General features: G+C 41.9%; 2 protein-coding genes and 1 long non-coding RNA gene across 7 annotated transcripts; 2 read left to right on the top strand and 1 right to left on the bottom strand.

The window, feature by feature from the left end:
- Positions 1-85: 85 nt before the first annotated feature.
- Positions 86-1,992, top strand: LOC115060419 (tyrosinase-like). Its single transcript, XM_029528351.1, has 4 exons — positions 86-889; positions 963-1,173; positions 1,347-1,488; positions 1,767-1,992. The coding sequence occupies exons 1-4, from the start codon at positions 110-112 to the stop codon at positions 1,990-1,992; spliced, it is 1,359 nt and encodes a 452-aa protein (XP_029384211.1). The 5' UTR covers positions 86-109.
- Positions 1,993-3,213: 1,221 nt separating this feature from the next.
- On the bottom strand, positions 3,214-17,296 carry LOC115060223 (uncharacterized). 5 transcript variants are annotated; one of them, XR_003842250.1, is made up of 8 exons: positions 17,122-17,296; positions 15,971-16,245; positions 15,765-15,860; positions 11,154-13,364; positions 10,747-10,824; positions 8,853-9,127; positions 8,647-8,742; positions 3,214-6,246 (listed from the first exon to the last, which is right to left on the bottom strand). It is a non-coding gene; the product is annotated as an uncharacterized LOC115060223 (long non-coding RNA). The 5 variants fall into 5 exon arrangements; XR_003842249.1 differs by having other exon boundaries at positions 10,747-13,364; XR_003842248.1 differs by having other exon boundaries at positions 10,004-13,364.
- A 1,013-nt stretch (positions 17,297-18,309) lies between these two features.
- LOC115060222 (tyrosinase-like) lies at positions 18,310-21,258 on the top strand. The gene is made up of 7 exons (XM_029528098.1): positions 18,310-19,160; positions 19,234-19,444; positions 19,618-19,759; positions 20,038-20,288; positions 20,387-20,497; positions 20,578-20,636; positions 21,112-21,258. The coding sequence occupies exons 1-6, from the start codon at positions 18,381-18,383 to the stop codon at positions 20,631-20,633; spliced, it is 1,551 nt and encodes a 516-aa protein (XP_029383958.1). The 5' UTR covers positions 18,310-18,380; the 3' UTR covers positions 20,634-20,636; positions 21,112-21,258.
- The last annotated feature ends 249 nt before the right edge of the window (positions 21,259-21,507 follow it).

The following is a 21,507-nucleotide window of genomic DNA, read 5'->3' on the forward strand; positions in this document are numbered from 1 at the left end:
AACTAAATAAACTCCAAAGTACAAGAGTCTAATTTGTTTTTCCTGTTTGTCCTTTATAAGGACGCTGCAGTAAGACGACCTTCAGTTATCTGCAGCCATTCCCTCCACCATGCTGTCGTCAGTCCACTGGCTGTGGCTGGTCCTTTGGTTACATCTGACCAGTCTTGAAGACGTTGAGGCTCAGTTTCCAATTCCCTGCACGACACAGGAAGCTCTGGACTCGAGGACGTGTTGTCCCCTCTGGAATGGTTCTCCCTGTGGACAGACGGCAGGTCGGGGCTACTGTGCACAGCATTTTTTAGAGGGTGGTGATTTACCGATTGACTACAGAGTGGACTGGCCTCAGATGTTCTACGACAAAGTGTGTGCGTGCAACGGAAGCTTTGATGGATTTGACTGTGGGGTGTGCAGTCCAGGCTGGCAAGGACCCGACTGTCTGGAGCCGCACAGAGTGGACCGGAAAGAGATAACTGATATGACTGAAGATGAGAGGGAGCTCTTCATTTCAAACCTGGACCACGCAAAACACACCATCAGCAACCGTTACAAGATCCTGACCAGCAATGACACAACCAAAGCAGGCAACTTTAAATTTCACGAGGCAACTGTGTATGACCTTTATGTGTGGCTGCACTACTACGCAGCCAAGAAGTACGCCGATACTGATGATGATGCTGCACATCGAGGCCCCGCTTTCCCTTTCTGGCACCGAATCTTCCTGCTCTTTATCGAGAGGGAGATCAGATTGCTCACTGGGAACCATAACTTCTTCATCCCATACTGGGACTGGACCAGAACTGACCACTGCAACATCTGCACCAATGACTACTTTGGGGCAGTTGATCCAGACGGTCACATAGACCAGGGTTCCCGTTTCTCAAAGTGGAAGGTGAGATCTCCTTCCTGTTCTTTTCTGAATGCCTCTTTCCTTCTCTTGCTCAAACTGCTCTTTTCCTACACAGACTGCCTGTGTTCTCGATGAAGGTCTCCAAATGATCTGCAGCCGCCCTGATGACCCTTCACCTGCACCCATTAGCCGCAAACCAGGAAAGGACCGAAGCGCAGACACACTGCCAACCTCTGGTGATGTTCGACGCACGTTGTGCGAGGACAATTATGACACACCTCCTTTTAACAAAATGTCTAAGCACAGCTTCAGGAGCAGGCTGGAAGGTAAACACCAGTTCTATTTTTATTGAAGACCAAAAGACTTTCTGTTGAAGTGTCTGCTCCAGAACTTCAACAGTTTGTCAACAGTTGGCCTGAATGAACAAAACCAACAAAGGACTAAGATCTGCAATAAAAATGTGAACTTTGTGTTTATTTGGGTTCATTTGTCCTCTAAGGTTTTGATATTCCTCGTGATTCCCGAAACCTGCAGTCTGCTATGCACAACCTGGTTCACGATTACTTCAATGGCACCATGTCCCACCTCCCTACTGCAGTCAACGACCCGTTATTCATGGTTCATCACAGCTTTGTGGACAAGTAAGTGATCTCTTTTTAATTAGGGTTATTATATAACTTCTAATAAAGGATAAACTCCTGACATGTCCATTTGTACACTGAAAGGGTTAATATCTCATTGAAGAGAGCAGACAAAGATCAGAGCGCTGAGCTGAGGCTCATCAGGGAATATAATTAGATCACCTGTGAAGAGACAACCGGTCTGAATCAACCAGCTAAATCCTAAAGTTTGGAAAACAAAGACGTTGGGTTAACAACACAATGACAGATATTTCCTCTGCTGTGGAACTCAACATCAGGCTTCTTGAGGTGTGGCTGGAGAGGCACAGATATGCGAGTTACCCCGAGAGTGACGAAATCCATAAAGCCCAGAGGAAGGAGTCCTACATGGCCCCGTTCTTCCCTCTGCGCACCAACGGATACTACTGGAACAGGAGCATCTTAAGCCTCGGCTACAAGTACATAGAACACAGTGGGGACCAAGCTGATCTCGAGTACGAAATTCCACAATTTTTACTGATTTAATTTTAAAGCCTTCTTGGTGGATTGTTCAGTCTATTTTTGACATCTCAGTAAAATCCTCAATGTTTATTATTCAAATAAATGTATTAAAAAAATAGAACAGTTGAAATGTTTGTTGCATTGCTGGACTTTGATACCAATATGCTGCCAAATAATGGCCGGAAAACTGCAGCTAAGCACAGCAGGTAACACAAAATCAGTGGACACCAAACCCTGACAAATTCAATGCACATCATTTTATTCAAGCTGTGGTACTAAAACAGCGCAGTGTTATTCAGGTTTAACTATGCAAATTTCACTAACTCCACACATCCTCAGCAACATAAATGATGTCCACATATAATTCACCGGGGAACTAGGAGAGCTCAGGTCCACTGACTGTGCTTCACTGGCCATTCAGTGTAAAAGCTGTTCAACAAACAACCATAAATCAACACGTTTTGAGACTAAAACATACATATGAACAATTTCAATCTCTCTCCGAGTTTACCTCAAACTCCACCTGCTCTCCAAAGACACCAAGTGCTGAATCAGCTAAAGTAAAACTGTGAACAAACACACACACACACAATATGACAAAAAGTGAACGCAAGTAACATAAAACAATCATTATCATCATTATTATTATGATTATTCAACAACTGAAATATTTCTAAAGAAATACATAAAGTAGGTCCTCCTGTCCTGGTTGCACACACAGCATGGTGTTTGATTTCCAAAAAGGAAACAACCACATTTTATTTAGTCACCTTCTTTTTGTCTATTTTTCGCCTTCCTGCTCTTTAATATCTCGGCTCGTTGTTTTTATTTTTCGAATGTTGTTAAATTAACTGTTAGCTAGTCTGTTCGTTCCTCTCTGTGCTATCAGCTTTCTTCGTGGCAGAGTGATACAGCTCTGTGAAAAGTAACTCGATGTCATTATCGTATCTGCTCATTATACAAAACTTAATAAAATAATAATAATAAAGAGAAATATTCATCCCTTCCACATTGTTTCCAGGTTCCACTGTCTTCTGTTTACGTTTTTAAATGTTGCTAAATAACAGCTAGCTGGGCTGCTTGTTTGTCAGTGGCCGAGTGATACAGCTCTGTGACGTCACACCTGTTGAACGCACTCTTTGGACAAAGCTTACTAACCAATCAGATGGCCTCAATTGAGCTTCCTGCATCATAAAAAGTTTGTTTGCTGTCCTGTTGTATATAAATAAACTATAAATGCAGAAATTCATGTTCAGACACTTTTGAGTGTCTATTTTTTAAAACAGGAAAATCCTGCAAACTTTATTTGGGTGGCACCTTAAAATAAGTATTATTATTACAAACCCAGAGGCCATTAAATAGGCTGAACAGTAATAAACTCATCACAAACACTGCAGGAAAAAACTGAAAAACCATGTCACTAATATCATTAAATAACTGAAATCTCTGAAATTTGCCCTTCCAAAGTAATGCAATGTTAAGAAGGCACTAGATTACAAATATGACTTTCTTACAATCTCTTCTCTTGACATGTTTCTGGTCAATGTGTTTCGTATTTCTTTATTTTGCTAAGCAGGTTGAACTGCTCTTGGACTATACAAGTACATCATTGATACTGTTTCTGGCCAATCAAGCTCCTGCATGCTATTGACAGAGAGTATGAGAAAATACAGTAGGAATGATTCATTAACTCAAAAGCAAACATTTACTTGACTGGAAGTAGTAAGAGTGGGAATTGGGTGGGACTTTACGGGAAATCAGGAGTTCTCTTGAAGCGGGGTGACCTACTTCAATAACACACCCATACATTTTTTTAAGGATCTTATCTTGCCACTACAAAATGCATCCAGTTCATTTCCAATAGAGAACAACTGCAGAACAACGATAACAAGAGTAAAGTCCAAACATATGTAGAATGAGTGGTGATGCATAGGTTCATAAATACGCACCCTACCATGAGCAATATCTGAGCACTTTGTCTTCTTTTCAAAACGCTCAGACACATAAAATACAACATCAAATATTAACCAATACATTGTCAACCTACAAGGAAATTCCAATGTCGGTGAAACAGCTCCAAGATAAAAGTCAAAGTACAAGAGTCTAATACTGTTTGTCCTTTATAAGGACGCTGCAGTAAGACGACCTTCAGTTATCTGCAGCCATTCCCTCCACCATGCTGTCGTCAGTCCACTGGCTGTGGCTGGTCCTTTGGTTACATCTGACCAGTCTTGAAGACGTTGAGGCTCAGTTTCCAATTCCCTGCACAAGACAGGAAGCTCTGGACTCGAGGACGTGTTGTCCCGTCTGGAATGGTTCTCCCTGTGGACAGACGGCAGGTCGGGGCTACTGTGCACAGCATTTTTTAGAGGGTGGTGATTTACCGATTGACTACAGAGTGGACTGGCCTAACTCCTTCTACAACAAAGTGTGTGCGTGCTACGGAAACTTTGATGGATTTGACTGTGGGGTGTGCAGTCCAGGCTGGCAAGGACCCGACTGTCTGGAGCCGCACAGAGTGGACCGGAAAGAGATAACTGATATGTATGAAGATGAGAGGGAGCTCTTCATTTCAAACCTGGACCACGCAAAACACACCATCAGCAACCGTTACAAGATCCTGACCAGCAATGACACAACCAAAGCAGGCAACTTTAAATTTCACGAGGCAACTGTGTATGACCTTTATGTGTGGCTGCACTACTACGCAGCCAAGAAGTACGCCGATACTGATGATGATGCTGCACATCGAGGCCCCGCTTTCCCTTTCTGGCACCGAATCTTCCTGCTCTTTATCGAGAGGGAGATCAGATTGCTCACTGGGAACCATAACTTCTTCATCCCATACTGGGACTGGACCAGAACTGACCACTGCAACATCTGCACCAATGACTACTTTGGGGCAGTTGATCCAGACGGTCACATAGACCAGGGTTCCCGTTTCTCAAAGTGGAAGGTGAGATCTCCTTCCTGTTCTTTTCTGAATGCCTCTTTCCTTCTCTTGCTCAAACTGCTCTTTTCCTACACAGACTGCCTGTGTTCTCGATGAAGGTCTCCTTATGATCTGCAGCCGCCCTGATGACCCTTCACCTGCACCCATTAGCCGCAAACCAGGAAAGGACCGAAGCGCAGACACACTGCCAACCTCTGGTGATGTTCGACGCACAGTGTGCGAGGACAATTATGACACACCTCCTTTTAACAAAATGTCTAAGCACAGCTTCAGGAGCAGGCTGGAAGGTAAACACCAGTTCTATTTTTATTGAAGACCAAAAGACTTTCTGTTGAAGTGTCTGCTCCAGAACTTCAACAGTTTGTCAACAGTTGGCCTGAATGAACAAAACCAACAAAGGACTAAGATCTGCAATAAAAATGTGAACTTTGTGTTTATTTGGGTTCATTTGTCCTCTAAGGTTTTGATATTCCTCGTGATTCCCGAAACCTGCAGTCTGCTATGCACAACCTGGTTCACGATTACTTCAATGGCACCATGTCCCACCTCCCTACTGCAGCCAACGACCCGTTATTCATGGTTCATCACAGCTTTGTGGACAAGTAAGTGATCTCTTTTTAATTAGGGTTATTATATAACTTCTAATAAAGGATAAACTCCTGACATGTCCATTTGTACACTGAAAGGGTTAATATCTCATTGAAGAGAGCAGACAAAGATCAGAGCGCTGAGCTGAGGCTCATCAGGGAATATAATTAGATCACCTGTGAAGAGACAACCGGTCTGAATCAACCAGCTAAATCCTAAAGTTTGGAAAACAAAGACGTTGGGTTAACAACACAATGACAGATATTTCCTCTGCTGTGGAACTCAACATCAGGCTTCTTGAGGTGTGGCTGGAGAGGCACAGATATGCGAGTTACCCCGAGAGTGACGAAATCCATAAAGCCCAGAGGAAGGAGTCCTACATGGCCCCGTTCTTCCCTCTGCGCACCAACGGATACTACTGGAACAGGAGCATCTTAAGCCTCGGCTACAAGTACATAGAACACAGCATCCCTCACCCTGGAGCTGTTCACATTGGAGAAGTTTACCATCAAAGTCCTTACTGTCTCTGGAGAGAGGCTGAAGGTACAGACCATTTAAAACTAGTAAGAGCTCATCACAGTTGTACTTTGTCCAACCCTGACTGATGTGGTGGACATTGGACCTGTCTTCTTCACTGTCAGGGGCTGCAGAGGAATCGTCAGCCTGGGAAGTCCAGTGGCTGTGGCCCGTTGTGGGTGTGGCTTGTGTTGTATTGCTGTGCGTCATTGTTGGTGTCGCTATTAAATGCAAAGGTGAGAAAAAAACATCATGAGGTTGTGATGAAAAAGTCACTGTGGAGAATAACAGTGTCTCATCTCTAATCTCCATTTAGGCAGAAGACGACCAACGTACGATGCTCCGGCAGAGCAGGAGCTGCAGAACCTTTAAGAGGTGAGACGACACGTTGATGAGAACTGAACCTTCAGAACAAACCAGTTGGTGCAAAGATGATGCTGAAGTTAAAGATTAAAAGAACAAATTAAGAAGTTTTGTCAACGTTGTTTAAACGTCCCAGTAAACAGAGCCACCCCTCATCCTCCCCTACAAACGTGGATAGAAAAAAAATTGTGGCAGCCAGATTATAAACTCGAAGCTTTAAAATGGCAGCTCACAAACTAACTGGTGACTTCATGTTGGGCTGACGATTCTGGGTTTCTTCTATGAAGAGCTCGGCACATTGAAGTAAATGTAATGTAAAAGTTTACACAACACAGTTCTCTGACCTCTATGATTTGGCTGGTTGCTGCTAATCAAAGAATCAGTTTTTCTTCATTCCCAAAATGTTCTATCCCACCTTCTGGAAAATGGAAACGTTTCAGTAACTTTAAACAATTCTCTGTGTTTCTCGTTCTGATTCCGGGTCCAGCTCTGATCCAGTCTGGGTAAAGGAGAGGAACTTATCATCTTCAGCTGATGTCTAAGATTCATGACGATGGCTGCTGTTTTGTTTTTTTCTTTTTTAATGATCAGCTTTGTACTTTTTAAGGTTTTTTTTTTAGGTTAAATCTAAGACTGACCTTTGGAACAAATGTCATAAAATGTTTTTTATAACTCCTAACCCCTGAACTTATTCACCAAAAAGGATTTCACCTCATTCATGTCTGTGCAGTTTTCCTCAGTAATTCAAATAAAGGATTCAGGAATCAGGTGTGACATCCAGTTTCCAGTTTATTTGGTTGCTGATATTAATGCAGTCTATTAAAAATACTATTTTCATGGCAGGAGTTATAGTTCATTTATCAGGAGATAAGATGATCAACTTGGGTTGCCTTTCACATAAAACCTTTTTTTTTATCATTTCATCTTCATTACCAAACACTTTAAATTTAAATTGTATTCTGTAATGGTTCAGTTTGTTTTGAAATTCCCTTGTTCTTTTGTGTTTGTCTCCATCTAGTGTCTGAATTTGAAAATCTGAGTCATCTTTGACTCTTGATCTCAGTTTTGTTGGATCTTAGAGGCCTGACCCCAAAACAAAGGTGACAAGAATGTGACATTTCTCAGCAGAAGACTTGAATGTGGGAACGTTGGGATCAGTGTTATTTTCGATTCAAAACTGAAATTTGAGAACCATCTCAACTGTCTAGTCTAATTCTGCCTTTCCATCTTAGAAATAATGCTAAGATTAGATCACAGTTATCGTCCAGAGCCCTGGAACGTACCATTCATGCCTGCATCTTCTCTGCACCACTGCAATTCTCTTTTTATCTGCCTCAGTCAAACTGCTCTAACTCGTTTGCAGCTTGTTAAAAATGCAACTGCCAGATTTCTCTGTCGGGCTCTCCAAAAAGATCACAAAACCCCATCCTGGCCTTGTTGCATTGGTTACCATTAAATTCAGGATCCATTTCAAAATTCTCTAAATCACTTGCAAAGCATTACACGGCCCAGCTCCTGTCTACATTTCTGAATTACTTCACACAGATACATCTGCTCGTCCACTTAGATCCTCCAATCACAACCTTTTAACTATTCCACATACCAATTTAAAAACGAAAGGTGCCATCCTAACTCCTAAACTCTGGAACAGTCTCCCTCTCCCCGTCTGATCAGCGGAATCTGTTGTTTGTTTGTTTTTTTTAAATCCCTAAAGACTCACCTTTGTGGGTTAGCATGTATGTGAGCTTGTAAACTGTGAGCCTGTACATTGTCCTGTATATGTTCTACATTCTTATATACATAGATTACATACATATACATAGACTCCGGGAGATTTTACTTGATTTATGGGCATCAGGGAGCCACTATCGATATGTGGGAGACTCCCAGAACTTCCAGGAGACTTGGAATGTCTGAGTTGCTAAACTCATTTATGAAGTTCACCACCACCATGAGGGAAGAGTCTGTGACTTCTGGAATTGGATATTGGCCATATTTAAAATATAATGTCCACAGCTTTAAAAAAAGATATATAATAAAGTCTGAGCAATAAATCTGAATTTAGCACCACGAGTGTGAAACTAGCATATGCTCAGTTATTTTACAAACCTTCAAATTCTTTTCTAGATTTGGAAGCAGATAATCTGTTAAATTAATCTCAATGTGCATGATGAGACCTAATTTGAACCACGTTAAAAAAGGAAAGTAATCCTCACCTGCTCGAATGTTAATTACATTGAGAAGCAGAAAACCCATACCTTGCATGTTCTGAAAACTTCTGATTAATCCTCCTTTAAGTGGTGCGGTAAGCCAGCCAGAGCTGTTATTCAAGCTGCACAGATATCACCTTTGTCCTGTTGCACAAAGACAGCGTATGCAAGGGGATGTTAGTGGTCACTGTTCATATTCAACAATGTAATTCATGAAATAAAAAAATTACCCCTTCCTCAAATGCCATCATTACCGCTTCCAAAACTGCCAGTCTTCCTCTTTTTGGAGAGCTGTAACAGCTGAGGTGCATTCTTGTTAAGTGAAGCATAAAATGTAGATGGCAGTTTTAGATTTGTTATTGGTTTTGGGCAGTCAACCTTGTGTGATTGCTGGTAGGGCAAACAAAGGTTTGCTTTATTCAGCTCTTCCAACGTGACCTATTTTTTGCAATCAAATCTTTCAAACAGCGTGCCAGCTCCACAGAGACAACATCTTGGAACAAGTGGTGCACAACATCCGGCAGAAATCCTGTCATGGGATCGAAAAGGAGAGATGATCAGAAAGAACACAACTGTGTTTTACACCATAATTCTCATCAGTTTCATTTGTCTGCATTTCTTGACCCAGACTATCATGGAAATATTTTCTTCTGATTTCCAAACCACCGGTCACTGCATGTGATTTCTGCATTTCTGTCGGAGTGGCAAGGCAGAATGTCAGAATCTGCAGAAATATGCAGACCTGAAACTGTCACTGAAGCCAGCTAGCCCAGTGTTTCCTCAGCAGGCTCTCCATGGCGGCAGATTTAACTTTTACAACTTATTCATTGGCTGGCCAATTGAAAATGGCTTTTTCCTTTACAACCACTACAACCTATACATCTCAGCCATAAACAATGTCAGGTAAAGGCTGAACATAAACAGTAAAACAATGAAATAAATAAAAAATAGTAATCATCTCTTTAACAGCCAGATGGGTTAGGCCCATCACTTTGCTCCACTTCTCCTCCCTCATATGATTACAGAAAAAAAAATCGAGTGACTTTAGAAAATGTACTCACAAGTGTGAACATTGAAATTCTTTTTTTAAGTTAACCATTATCATTTGTGAGCCAGTAAAAGGCTGATGACACCTGACTAGCGTCATCTTCATCAGTTGTCTTTCTCTTCTTAGAGAAATATTTGAAGAAGCTCGCCAGAAAATGCAGTCGGCAGTTAACACGTCACGGTGTGTAGATATTAGCCTAATGCTAACAATTAGCTTACCGGCGTTAGCGTCACTGAGTGAGCACCCATTCGCTTCAACTGCCGGTATGTGACGTGACGTTAGCTGGCCACCAATACTTTGGAATGCCTATTTAACTTATAAAATCTATACTGAGTTATCTGAAGCTAATAAGCCTACCTTTTCTCCGGTAAGTCGCTGACGTCCCTCCTCTAACTTTCTGACCCGGGGCCGGATGTGACGTCACTTTCAGTAATTAACGTCTGCTAATCTTAATGCGGGTGATTTCTCTGCGGAGTAAACATTTGTTTGAGACCTATAAGCCCTACATGGACAGGGCACCGTTTCCTCCTGTCTGAAATTCACAAACAGGGCAGCGAAACGTGCGATGAAACATCAGATCCACATAACCCACCAACTTCTGGAGGAATGAACCTTCAGTGAATTAAAAGTACTTAAAGTGCACATGCAATTAGAATACAGAAGATAAAGGGGAGACGGTGGAACCTTTAATGTCTCAATAACTGTGTTTTCAGCAACTAGAAAACGCACATAATTTACATTTCTGCCTACGTTCATCAAATAATTGCGTCTATCCACAAGTCTGCTCGGTAAACACGTTTTTCTGTCCACTGCAGAAATTAACTATCTTTTTTTTATTAACCAAAGGAAGTGACTTTTATCGATACAACTCAGCGGAGCGCCCAAATGGAGTCGAGGCTCACTCGACTACGGGAAGCGATATTACGAATCCTACTATGGCCACGCCAAAACCCGGAAAGATTAATGCAACATATTAATCTTTGTTTTGGTTGTGAATTGTATCTAATTACGTGCCTTTATTAATTTTATTTATTTTTTTTTTTTTTTGTAAGCGCTTTTGCAGACATTGCCTTTAGTCCTTCCTGACATGCCGTACTTACAGTGTGTTTTGGCTTCCTTCTCCGAGTGATGACGTAATTTCTCATTGGTGAAATTCTTCTCAATGATAATATTAGTACCTTTAAAATAAATCACATCAAATACTAGCCATGTAACAAATTTAACAACTTCAATGTGCACAGTTCAAAATATATATATATAAAAAAATGAAACAAATAATTGACATAAATATTAATTAAATAAAGCACATTTGAGCCTTCTTTGAACTTTTGCTGAGCGGCATTATTTTCAAAACAATATATTTACTATCAATACAATACAAATAATAATAATAAAAAATATATATAAATGAAATAAAATTGTAAGAAACTAAAGATTGCACATTTGAACTGCATCTGCCTCTCTCCTTTGTTAACTGACAGCCCCCCCTTTCAGCAGTCTTGCCCACTTGTTCTAGGTTCCAGAAGATTTACTCTGAGTTGCAGGCGTCACAGAGTCACTGTCAACATGCGGGAAACTCCCACGTCCTTCCCTCATTTGCAGCCATTCCCTCCACCATGCTGTCGTCAGTCCACTGGCTGTGGCTGGTCCTTTGGTTACATCTGACCAGTCTTGAAGACGTTGAGGCTCAGTTTCCAATTCCCTGCACGAGACAGGAAGCTCTGGACTCGAGGACGTGTTGTCCCCTCTGGAATGGTTCTCCCTGTGGAGAGATGGCAGGTCGGGGCGACTGTGCACAGCATTTTTTAGAGGGTGCTGACTTACCGTTTGACTACAGAGTGGACTGGCCTAACTCCTTCTACGACAAAGTGTGTGCGTGCTACGGAAACTTTGATGGATTTGACTGTGGGGTGTGCAGTCCAGGCTGGCAAGGACCCGACTGTCTGGAGCCGCACAGAGTGGACCGGAAAGAGATAACTGATATGACTGAAGATGAGAGGGAGCTCTTCATTTCAAACCTGGACCACGCAAAACACACCATCAGCAACCGTTACAAGATCCTGACCAGCAATGACACAACCAAAGCAGGCAACTTTAAATTTCACGAGGCAACTGTGTATGACCTTTATGTGTGGCTGCACTACTACGCAGCCAAGAAGTACGCCGATACTGATGATGATGCTGCACATCGAGGCCCCGCTTTCCCTTTCTGGCACCGAATCTTCCTGCTCTTTATCGAGAGGGAGATCAGATTGCTCACTGGGAACCATAACTTCTTCATCCCATACTGGGACTGGACCAGAACTGACCACTGCAACATCTGCACCAATGACTACTTTGGGGCAGTTGATCCAGACGGTCACATAGACCAGGGTTCCCGTTTCTCAAAGTGGAAGGTGAGATCTCCTTCCTGTTCTTTTCTGAATGCCTCTTTCCTTCTCTTGCTCAAACTGCTCTTTTCCTACACAGACTGCCTGTGTTCTCGATGAAGGTCTCCAAATGATCTGCAGCCGCCCTGATGACCCTTCACCTGCACCCATTAGCCGCAAACCAGGAAAGGACCGAAGCGCAGACACACTGCCAACCTCTGGTGATGTTCGACGCACGTTGTGCGAGGACAATTATGACACACCTCCTTTTAACAAAATGTCTAAGCACAGCTTCAGGAGCAGGCTGGAAGGTAAACACCAGTTCTATTTTTATTGAAGACCAAAAGACTTTCTGTTGAAGTGTCTGCTCCAGAACTTCAACAGTTTGTCAACAGTTGGCCTGAATGAACAAAACCAACAAAGGACTAAGATCTGCAATAAAAATGTGAACTTTGTGTTTATTTGGGTTCATTTGTCCTCTAAGGTTTTGATATTCCTCGTGATTCCCGAAACCTGCAGTCTGCTATGCACAACCTGGTTCACGATTACTTCAATGGCACCATGTCCCACCTCCCTACTGCAGCCAACGACCCGTTATTCATGGTTCATCACAGCTTTGTGGACAAGTAAGTGATCTCTTTTTAATTAGGGTTATTATATAACTTCTAATAAAGGATAAACTCCTGACATGTCCATTTGTACACTGAAAGGGTTAATATCTCATTGAATAGAGCAGACAAAGATCAGAGCGCTGAGCTGAGGCTCATCAGGGAATATAATTAGATCACCTGTGAAGAGACAACCGGTCTGAATCAACCAGCTAAATCCTAAAGTTTGGAAAACAAAGACGTTGGGTTAACAACACAATGACAGATATTTCCTCTGCTGTGGAACTCAACATCAGGCTTCTTGAGGTGTGGCTGGAGAGGCACAGATATGCGAGTTACCCCGAGAGTGACGAAATCCATAAAGCCCAGAAGAAGGAGTCCTACATGGCCCCGTTCTTCCCTCTGCGCACCAACGGATACTACTGGAACAGGAACATCTTAAGCCTCGGCTACAAGTACATAGAGCACAGCATCCCTCACCCTGGAGCTGTTCACATTGGAGAAGTTTACCATCAAAGTCCTTACTGTCTCTGGAGAGAGGCTGAAGGTACAGACCATTTAAAACTAGTAAGAGCTCATCACAGTTGTACTTTGTCCAACCCTGACTGATGTGGTGGACATTGGACCTGTCTTCTTCACTGTCAGGGGCTGCAGAGGAATCGTCAGCCTGGGAAGTCCAGTGGCTGTGGCCCGTTGTGGGTGTGGCTTGTGTTGTATTGCTGTGCGTCATTGTTGGTGTCGCTATTAAATGCAAAGGTGAGAAAAAAACATCATGAGGTTGTGATGAAAAAGTCACTGTGGAGAATAACAGTGTCTCATCTCTAATCTCCATTTAGGCAGAAGACGACCAACGTACGATGCTCCGGCAGAGCAGGAGCTGCAGAACCTTTAAGAGGTGAGACGACACGTTGATGAGAACTGAACCTTCAGAACAAACCAGTTGGTGCAAAGATGATGCTGAAGTTAAAGATTAAAAGAACAAATTAAGAAGTTTTGTCAACGTTGTTTAAACGTCCCAGTAAACAGAGCCACCCCTCATCCTCCCCTACAAACGTGGATAGAAAAAAAATTGTGGCAGCCAGATTATAAACTCGAAGCTTTAAAATGGCAGCTCACAAACTAACTGGTGACTTCATGTTGGGCTGACGATTCTGGGTTTCTTCTATGAAGAGCTCGGCACATTGAAGTAAATGTAATGTAAAAGTTTACACAACACAGTTCTCTGACCTCTATGATTTGGCTGGTTGCTGCTAATCAAAGAATCAGTTTTTCTTCATTCCCAAAATGTTCTATCCCACCTTCTGGAAAATGGAAACGTTTCAGTAACTTTAAACAATTCTCTGTGTTTCTCGTTCTGATTCCGGGTCCAGCTCTGATCCAGTCTGGGTAAAGGAGAGGAACTTATCATCTTCAGCTGATGTCTAAGATTCATGACGATGGCTGCTGTTTTGTTTTTTTCTTTTTTAATGATCAGCTTTGTACTTTTTAAGGTTTTTTTTTTAGGTTAAATCTAAGACTGACCTTTGGAACAAATGTCATAAAATGTTTTTTATAACTCCTAACCCCTGAACTTATTCACCAAAAAGGATTTCACCTCATTCATGTCTGTGCAGTTTTCCTCAGTAATTCAAATAAAGGATTCAGGAATCAGGTGTGACATCCAGTTTCCAGTTTATTTGGTTGCTGATATTAATGCAGTCTATTAAAAATACTATTTTCATGGCAGGAGTTATAGTTCATTTATCAGGAGATAAGATGATCAACTTGGGTTGCCTTTCACATAAAACCTTTTTTTTTATCATTTCATCTTCATTACCAAACACTTTAAATTTAAATTGTATTCTGTAATGGTTCAGTTTGTTTTGAAATTCCCTTGTTCTTTTGTGTTTGTCTCCATCTAGTGTCTGAATTTGAAAATCTGAGTCATCTTTGACTCTTGATCTCAGTTTTGTTGGATCTTAGAGGCCTGACCCCAAAACAAAGGTGACAAGAATGTGACATTTCTCAGCAGAAGACTTGAATGTGGGAACGTTGGGATCAGTGTTATTTTCGATTCAAAACTGAAATTTGAGAACCATCTCAACTGTCTAGTCTAATTCTGCCTTTCCATCTTAGAAATAATGCTAAGATTAGATCACAGTTATCGTCCAGAGCCCTGGAACGTACCATTCATGCCTGCATCTTCTCTGCACCACTGCAATTCTCTTTTTATCTGCCTCAGTCAAACTGCTCTAACTCGTTTGCAGCTTGTTAAAAATGCAACTGCCAGATTTCTCTGTCGGGCTCTCCAAAAAGATCACAAAACCCCATCCTGGCCTTGTTGCATTGGTTACCATTAAATTCAGGATCCATTTCAAAATTCTCTAAATCACTTGCAAAGCATTACACGGCCCAGCTCCTGTCTACATTTCTGAATTACTTCACACAGATACATCTGCTCGTCCACTTAGATCCTCCAATCACAACCTTTTAACTATTCCACATACCAATTTAAAAACGAAAGGTGCCATCCTAACTCCTAAACTCTGGAACAGTCTCCCTCTCCCCGTCTGATCAGCGGAATCTGTTGTTTGTTTGTTTTTTTTAAATCCCTAAAGACTCACCTTTGTGGGTTAGCATGTATGTGAGCTTGTAAACTGTGAGCCTGTACATTGTCCTGTATATGTTCTACATTCTTATATACATAGATTACATACATATACATAGACTCCGGGAGATTTTACTTGATTTATGGGCATCAGGGAGCCACTATCGATATGTGGGAGACTCCCAGAACTTCCAGGAGACTTGGAATGTCTGAGTTGCTAAACTCATTTATGAAGTTCACCACCACCATGAGGGAAGAGTCTGTGACTTCTGGAATTGGATATTGGCCATATTTAAAATATAATGTCCACAGCTTTAAAAAAAGATATATAATAAAGTCTGAGCAATAAATCTGAATTTAGCACCACGAGTGTGAAACTAGCATATGCTCAGTTATTTTACAAACCTTCAAATTCTTTTCTAGATTTGGAAGCAGATAATCTGTTAAATTAATCTCAATGTGCATGATGAGACCTAATTTGAACCACGTTAAAAAAGGAAAGTAATCCTCACCTGCTCGAATGTTAATTACATTGAGAAGCAGAAAACCCATACCTTGCATGTTCTGAAAACTTCTGATTAATCCTCCTTTAAGTGGTGCGGTAAGCCAGCCAGAGCTGTTATTCAAGCTGCACAGATATCACCTTTGTCCTGTTGCACAAAGACAGCGTATGCAAGGGGATGTTAGTGGTCACTGTTCATATTCAACAATGTAATTCATGAAATAAAAAAATGACCCCTTCCTCAAATGCCATCATTACCGCTTCCAAAACTGCCAGTCTTCCTCTTTTTGGAGAGCTGTAACAGCTGAGGTGCATTCTTGTTAAGTGAAGCATAAAATGTAGATGGCAGTTTTAGATTTGTTATTGGTTTTGGGCAGTCAACCTTGTGTGATTGCTGGTAGGGCAAACAAAGGTTTGCTTTATTCAGCTCTTCCAACGTGACCTATTTTTTGCAATCAAATCTTTCAAACAGCGTGCCAGCTCCACAGAGACAACATCTTGGAACAAGTGGTGCACAACATCCGGCAGAAATCCTGTCATGGGATCGAAAAGGAGAGATGATCAGAAAGAACACAACTGTGTTTTACACCATAATTCTCATCAGTTTCATTTGTCTGCATTTCTTGACCCAGACTATCATGGAAATATTTTCTTCTGATTTCCAAACCACCGGTCACTGCATGTGATTTCTGCATTTCTGTCGGAGTGGCAAGGCAGAATGTCAGAATCTGCAGAAATATGCAGACCTGAAACTGTCACTGAAGCCAGCTAGCCCAGTGTTTCCTCAGCAGGCTCTCCATGGCGGCAGATTTAACTTTTACAACTTATTCATTGGCTGGCCAATTGAAAATGGCTTTTTCCTTTACAACCACTACAACCTATACATCTCAGCCATAAACAATGTCAGGTAAAGGCTGAACATAAACAGTAAAACAATGAAATAAATAAAAAATAGTAATCATCTCTTTAACAGCCAGATGGGTTAGGCCCATCACTTTGCTCCACTTCTCCTCCCTCATATGATTACAGAAAAAAAAATCGAGTGACTTTAGAAAATGTACTCACAAGTGTGAACATTGAAATTCTTTTTTTAAGTTAACCATTATCATTTGTGAGCCAGTAAAAGGCTGATGACACCTGACTAGCGTCATCTTCATCAGTTGTCTTTCTCTTCTTAGAGAAATATTTGAAGAAGCTCGCCAGAAAATGCAGTCGGCAGTTAACACGTCACGGTGTGTAGATATTAGCCTAATGCTAACAATTAGCTTACCGGCGTTAGCGTCACTGAGTTAGCACCCATTCACTTCAACTGCCGGTATGTGACGTGACGTTAGCTGGCCACCAATACTTTGGAATGCCTGTTTAACTTATAAAATCTATACTGAGTTATCTGAAGCTAATAAGCCTACCTTTTCTCCGGTAAGTCGCTGACGTCCCTCCTCTAACTTTCTGACCCGGGGCCGGATGTGACGTCACTTTCAGTAATTAACGTCTGCTAATCTTAATGCGGGTGATTTCTCTGCGGAGTAAACATTTGTTTGAGACCTATAAGCCCTACATGGACAGGGCACCGTTTCCTCCTGTCTGAAATTCACAAACAGGGCAGCGAAACGTGCGATGAAACACCAGATCCACATAACCCACCAACTTCTGGAGGAATGAACCTTCAGTGAATTAAAAGTACTTAAAGCGCACATGCAATTAGAATACAGGAGATAAAGGGGAGACGGTGGAACCTTAAATGTCTCAATAACTGTGTTTTCAGCAACTAGAAAACGCACATAATTTACATTTCTGCCTACGTTCATCAAATAATTGCGTCTATCCACAAGTCTGCTCGGTAAACACGTTTTTCTGTCTACTGCAGAAATTAACTATCTTTTTTTTATTAACCAAAGGAACTGACTTTTATCGATACAACTCAGCGGAGCGCCCAAATGGAGTCGAGGCTCACTCGACTACGGGAAGCGATATTACGAATCCTACTATGGCCACGCCAAAACCCGGAAAGATTAATGCAACATATTAATCTTTGTTTTGGTTGTGAATTGTATCTAATTACGTGCCTTTATTCATTTTATTATTATTTTTTTTTTTTTGTAAGCGCTTTTGCAGACATTGCCTTTAGTCCTTCCTGACATGCCGTACTTTCAGTGTGTTTTGGCTTCCTTCTCCGAGTGATGACGTAATTTCTCATTGGTGAAATTCTTCTCAATGATAATATTAGTACCTTTAAAATAAATCACATCAAATACTAGCCATGTAACAAATTTAACAACTTCAATGTGCACAGTTCAAAATATATATATATAAAAAAATGAAACAAATAATTGACATAAATATTAATTAAATAAAGCACATTTGAGCCTTCTTTGAACTTTTGCTGAGCGGCATTATTTTCAAAACAATATATTTACTATCAATACAATACAAATAATAATAATAAAAAATATATATAAATGAAATAAAATTGTAAGAAACTAAAGATTGCACATTTGAACTGCATCTGCCTCTCTCCTTTGTTAACTGACAGCCCCCCCTTTCAGCAGTCTTGCCCACTTGTTCTAGGTTCCAGAAGATTTACTCTGAGTTGCAGGCGTCACAGAGTCACTGTCAACATGCGGGAAACTCCCACGTCCTTCCCTCATTTGCAGCCATTCCCTCCACCATGCTGTCGTCAGTCCACTGGCTGTGGCTGGTCCTTTGGTTACATCTGACCAGTCTTGAAGACGTTGAGGCTCAGTTTCCAATTCCCTGCACGAGACAGGAAGCTCTGGACTCGAGGACGTGTTGTCCCCTCTGGAATGGTTCTCCCTGTGGAGAGACGGCAGGTCGGGGCTACTGTGCACAGCATTTTTTAGAGGGTCGTGACTTACCGTTTGACTACAGAGTGGACTGGCCTAACTCCTTCTACGACAAAGTGTGTGCGTGCTACGGAAACTTTGATGGATTTGACTGTGGGGTGTGCAGTCCAGGCTGGCAAGGACCCGACTGTCTGGAGCCGCACAGAGTGGACCGCAAAGAGATAACTGATATGACTGAAAATGAGAGGGAGCTCTTCATTTCAAACCTGGACCACGCAAAACACACCATCAGCAACCGTTACAAGATCCTGACCAGCAATGACACAACCAAAGCAGGCAACTTTAAATTTCACGAGGCAACTGTGTATGACCTTTATGTGTGGCTGCACTACTACGCAGCCAAGAAGTACGCCGATACTGATGATGATGCTGCACATCGAGGCCCCGCTTTCCCTTTCTGGCACCGAATCTTCCTGCTCTTTATCGAGAGGGAGATCAGATTGCTCACTGGGAACCATAACTTCTTCATCCCATACTGGGACTGGACCAGAACTGACCACTGCAACATCTGCACCAATGACTACTTTGGGGCAGTTGATCCAGACGGTCACATAGACCAGGGTTCCCGTTTCTCAAAGTGGAAGGTGAGATCTCCTTCCTGTTCTTTTCTGAATGCCTCTTTCCTTCTCTTGCTCAAACTGCTCTTTTCCTACACAGACTGCCTGTGTTCTCGATGAAGGTCTCCTTATGATCTGCAGCCACCCTGATGACCCTTCACCTGCACCCATTAGCCGCAAACCAGGAAAGGACCGAAGCGCAGACACACTGCCAACCTCTGGTGATGTTCGACGCACAGTGTGCGAGGACAATTATGACACACCTCCTTTTAACAAAATGTCTAAGCACAGCTTCAGGAGCAGGCTGGAAGGTAAACACCAGTTCTATTTTTATTGAAGACCAAAAGACTTTCTGTTGAAGTGTCTGCTCCAGAACTTCAACAGTTTGTCAACAGTTGGCCTGAATGAACAAAACCAACAAAGGACTAAGATCTGCAATAAAAATGTGAACTTTGTGTTTATTTGGGTTCATTTGTCCTCTAAGGTTTTGATATTCCTCGTGATTCCCGAAACCTGCAGTCTGCTATGCACAACCTGGTTCACGATTACTTCAATGGCACCATGTCCCACCTCCCTACTGCAGCCAACGACCCGTTATTCATGGTTCATCACAGCTTTGTGGACAAGTAAGTGATCTCTTTTTAATTAGGGTTATTATATAACTTCTAATAAAGGATAAACTCCTGACATGTCCATTTGTACACTGAAAGGGTTAATATCTCATTGAATAGAGCAGACAAAGATCAGAGCGCTGAGCTGAGGCTCATCAGGGAATATAATTAGATCACCTGTGAAGAGACAACCGGTCTGAATCAACCAGCTAAATCCTAAAGTTTGGAAAACAAAGACGTTGGGTTAACAACACAATGACAGATATTTCCTCTGCTGTGGAACTCAACATCAGGCTTCTTGAGGTGTGGCTGGAGAGGCACAGATATGCGAGTTACCCCGAGAGTGACGAAATCCATAAAGCCCAGAAGAAGGAGTCCTACATGGCCCCGTTCTTCCCTCTGCGCACCAACGGATACTACTGGAACAGGAACATCTTAAGCCTCGGCTACATGTACATAGAGCACAGCATCCCTCACCCTGGAGCTGTTCACATTGGAGAAGTTTACCATCAAAGTCCTTACTGTCTCTGGAGAGAGGCTGAAGGTACAGACCATTTAAAACTAGTAAGAGCTCATCACAGTTGTACTTTGTCCAACCCTGACTGACGTGGTGGACATTGGACCTGTCTTCTTCACTGTCAGGGGCTGCAGAGGAATCGTCAGCCTGGGAAGTCCAGTGGCTGTGGCCCGTTGTGGGTGTGGCTTGTGTTGTATTGCTGTGCGTCATTGTTGGTGTCGCTATTAAATGCAAAGGTGAGAAAAAAACATCATGAGGTTGTGATGAAAAAGTCACTGTGGAGAATAACAGTGTCTCATCTCTAATCTCCATTTAGGCAGAAGACGACCAACGTACGATGCTCCGGCAGAGCAGGAGCTGCAGAACCTTTAAGAGGTGAGACGACACGTTGATGAGAACTGAACCTTCAGAACAAACCAGTTGGTGCAAAGATGATGCTGAAGTTAAAGATTAAAAGCACAAATTAAGAAGTTTTGTCAACGCTATTTAAACGTCCCAGTAAACAGAGCCACCCCTCATCCTCCCCTACAAACGTGGATAGAAAAAAAATTGTGGCAGCCAGATTATAAACTCGAAGCTTTAAAATGGCAGCTCACAAACTAACTGGTGACTTCATGTTGGGCTGACGATTCTGGGTTTCTTCTATGAAGAGCTCGGCACATTGAAGTAAATGTAATGTAAAAGTTTACACAACACAGTTCTCTGACCTCTATGATTTGGCTGGTTGCTGCTAATCAAAGAATCAGTTTTTCTTCATTCCCAAAATGTTCTATCCCACCTTCTGGAAAATGGAAACGTTTCAGTAACTTTAAACAATTCTCTGTGTTTCTCGTTCTGATTCCGGGTCCAGCTCTGATCCAGTCTGGGTAAAGGAGAGGAACTTATCTTCAGCTGATGTCTAAGATTCATGACGATGGCTGCTGTTTTGTTTTTTGTTTTTTTTTTTTAAGATTAAGGTTTTTTTGAGGTTGAATCTAAGACTGACCTTTGGAACAAACGTCATAAAATGTTTTTTATAACTCCTAACCATAGGATTTCACCTCATTAATTCAAATAAAGAATTCAGGAATCAGGTGTGACATCCAGTTTCCAGTTTATTTGGTTGCTGATATTAATGCAGTCTATTCTATCTTTTGTCTTCATGACCAAACACTTGAACTGAATGGTACTCAGTAATGGTTCAGTTTGTTTTGAAAGTCTCCTTCTTTTGTATTTTTCTCCATCTAGTGTTTGAATCTGCCAACCG

Source organism: Echeneis naucrates, chromosome 19, assembly GCF_900963305.1.
Source record: "Echeneis naucrates chromosome 19, fEcheNa1.1, whole genome shotgun sequence".
In the NCBI taxonomy this organism is placed as follows: Eukaryota; Metazoa; Chordata; class Actinopteri; order Carangiformes; family Echeneidae; genus Echeneis; species Echeneis naucrates.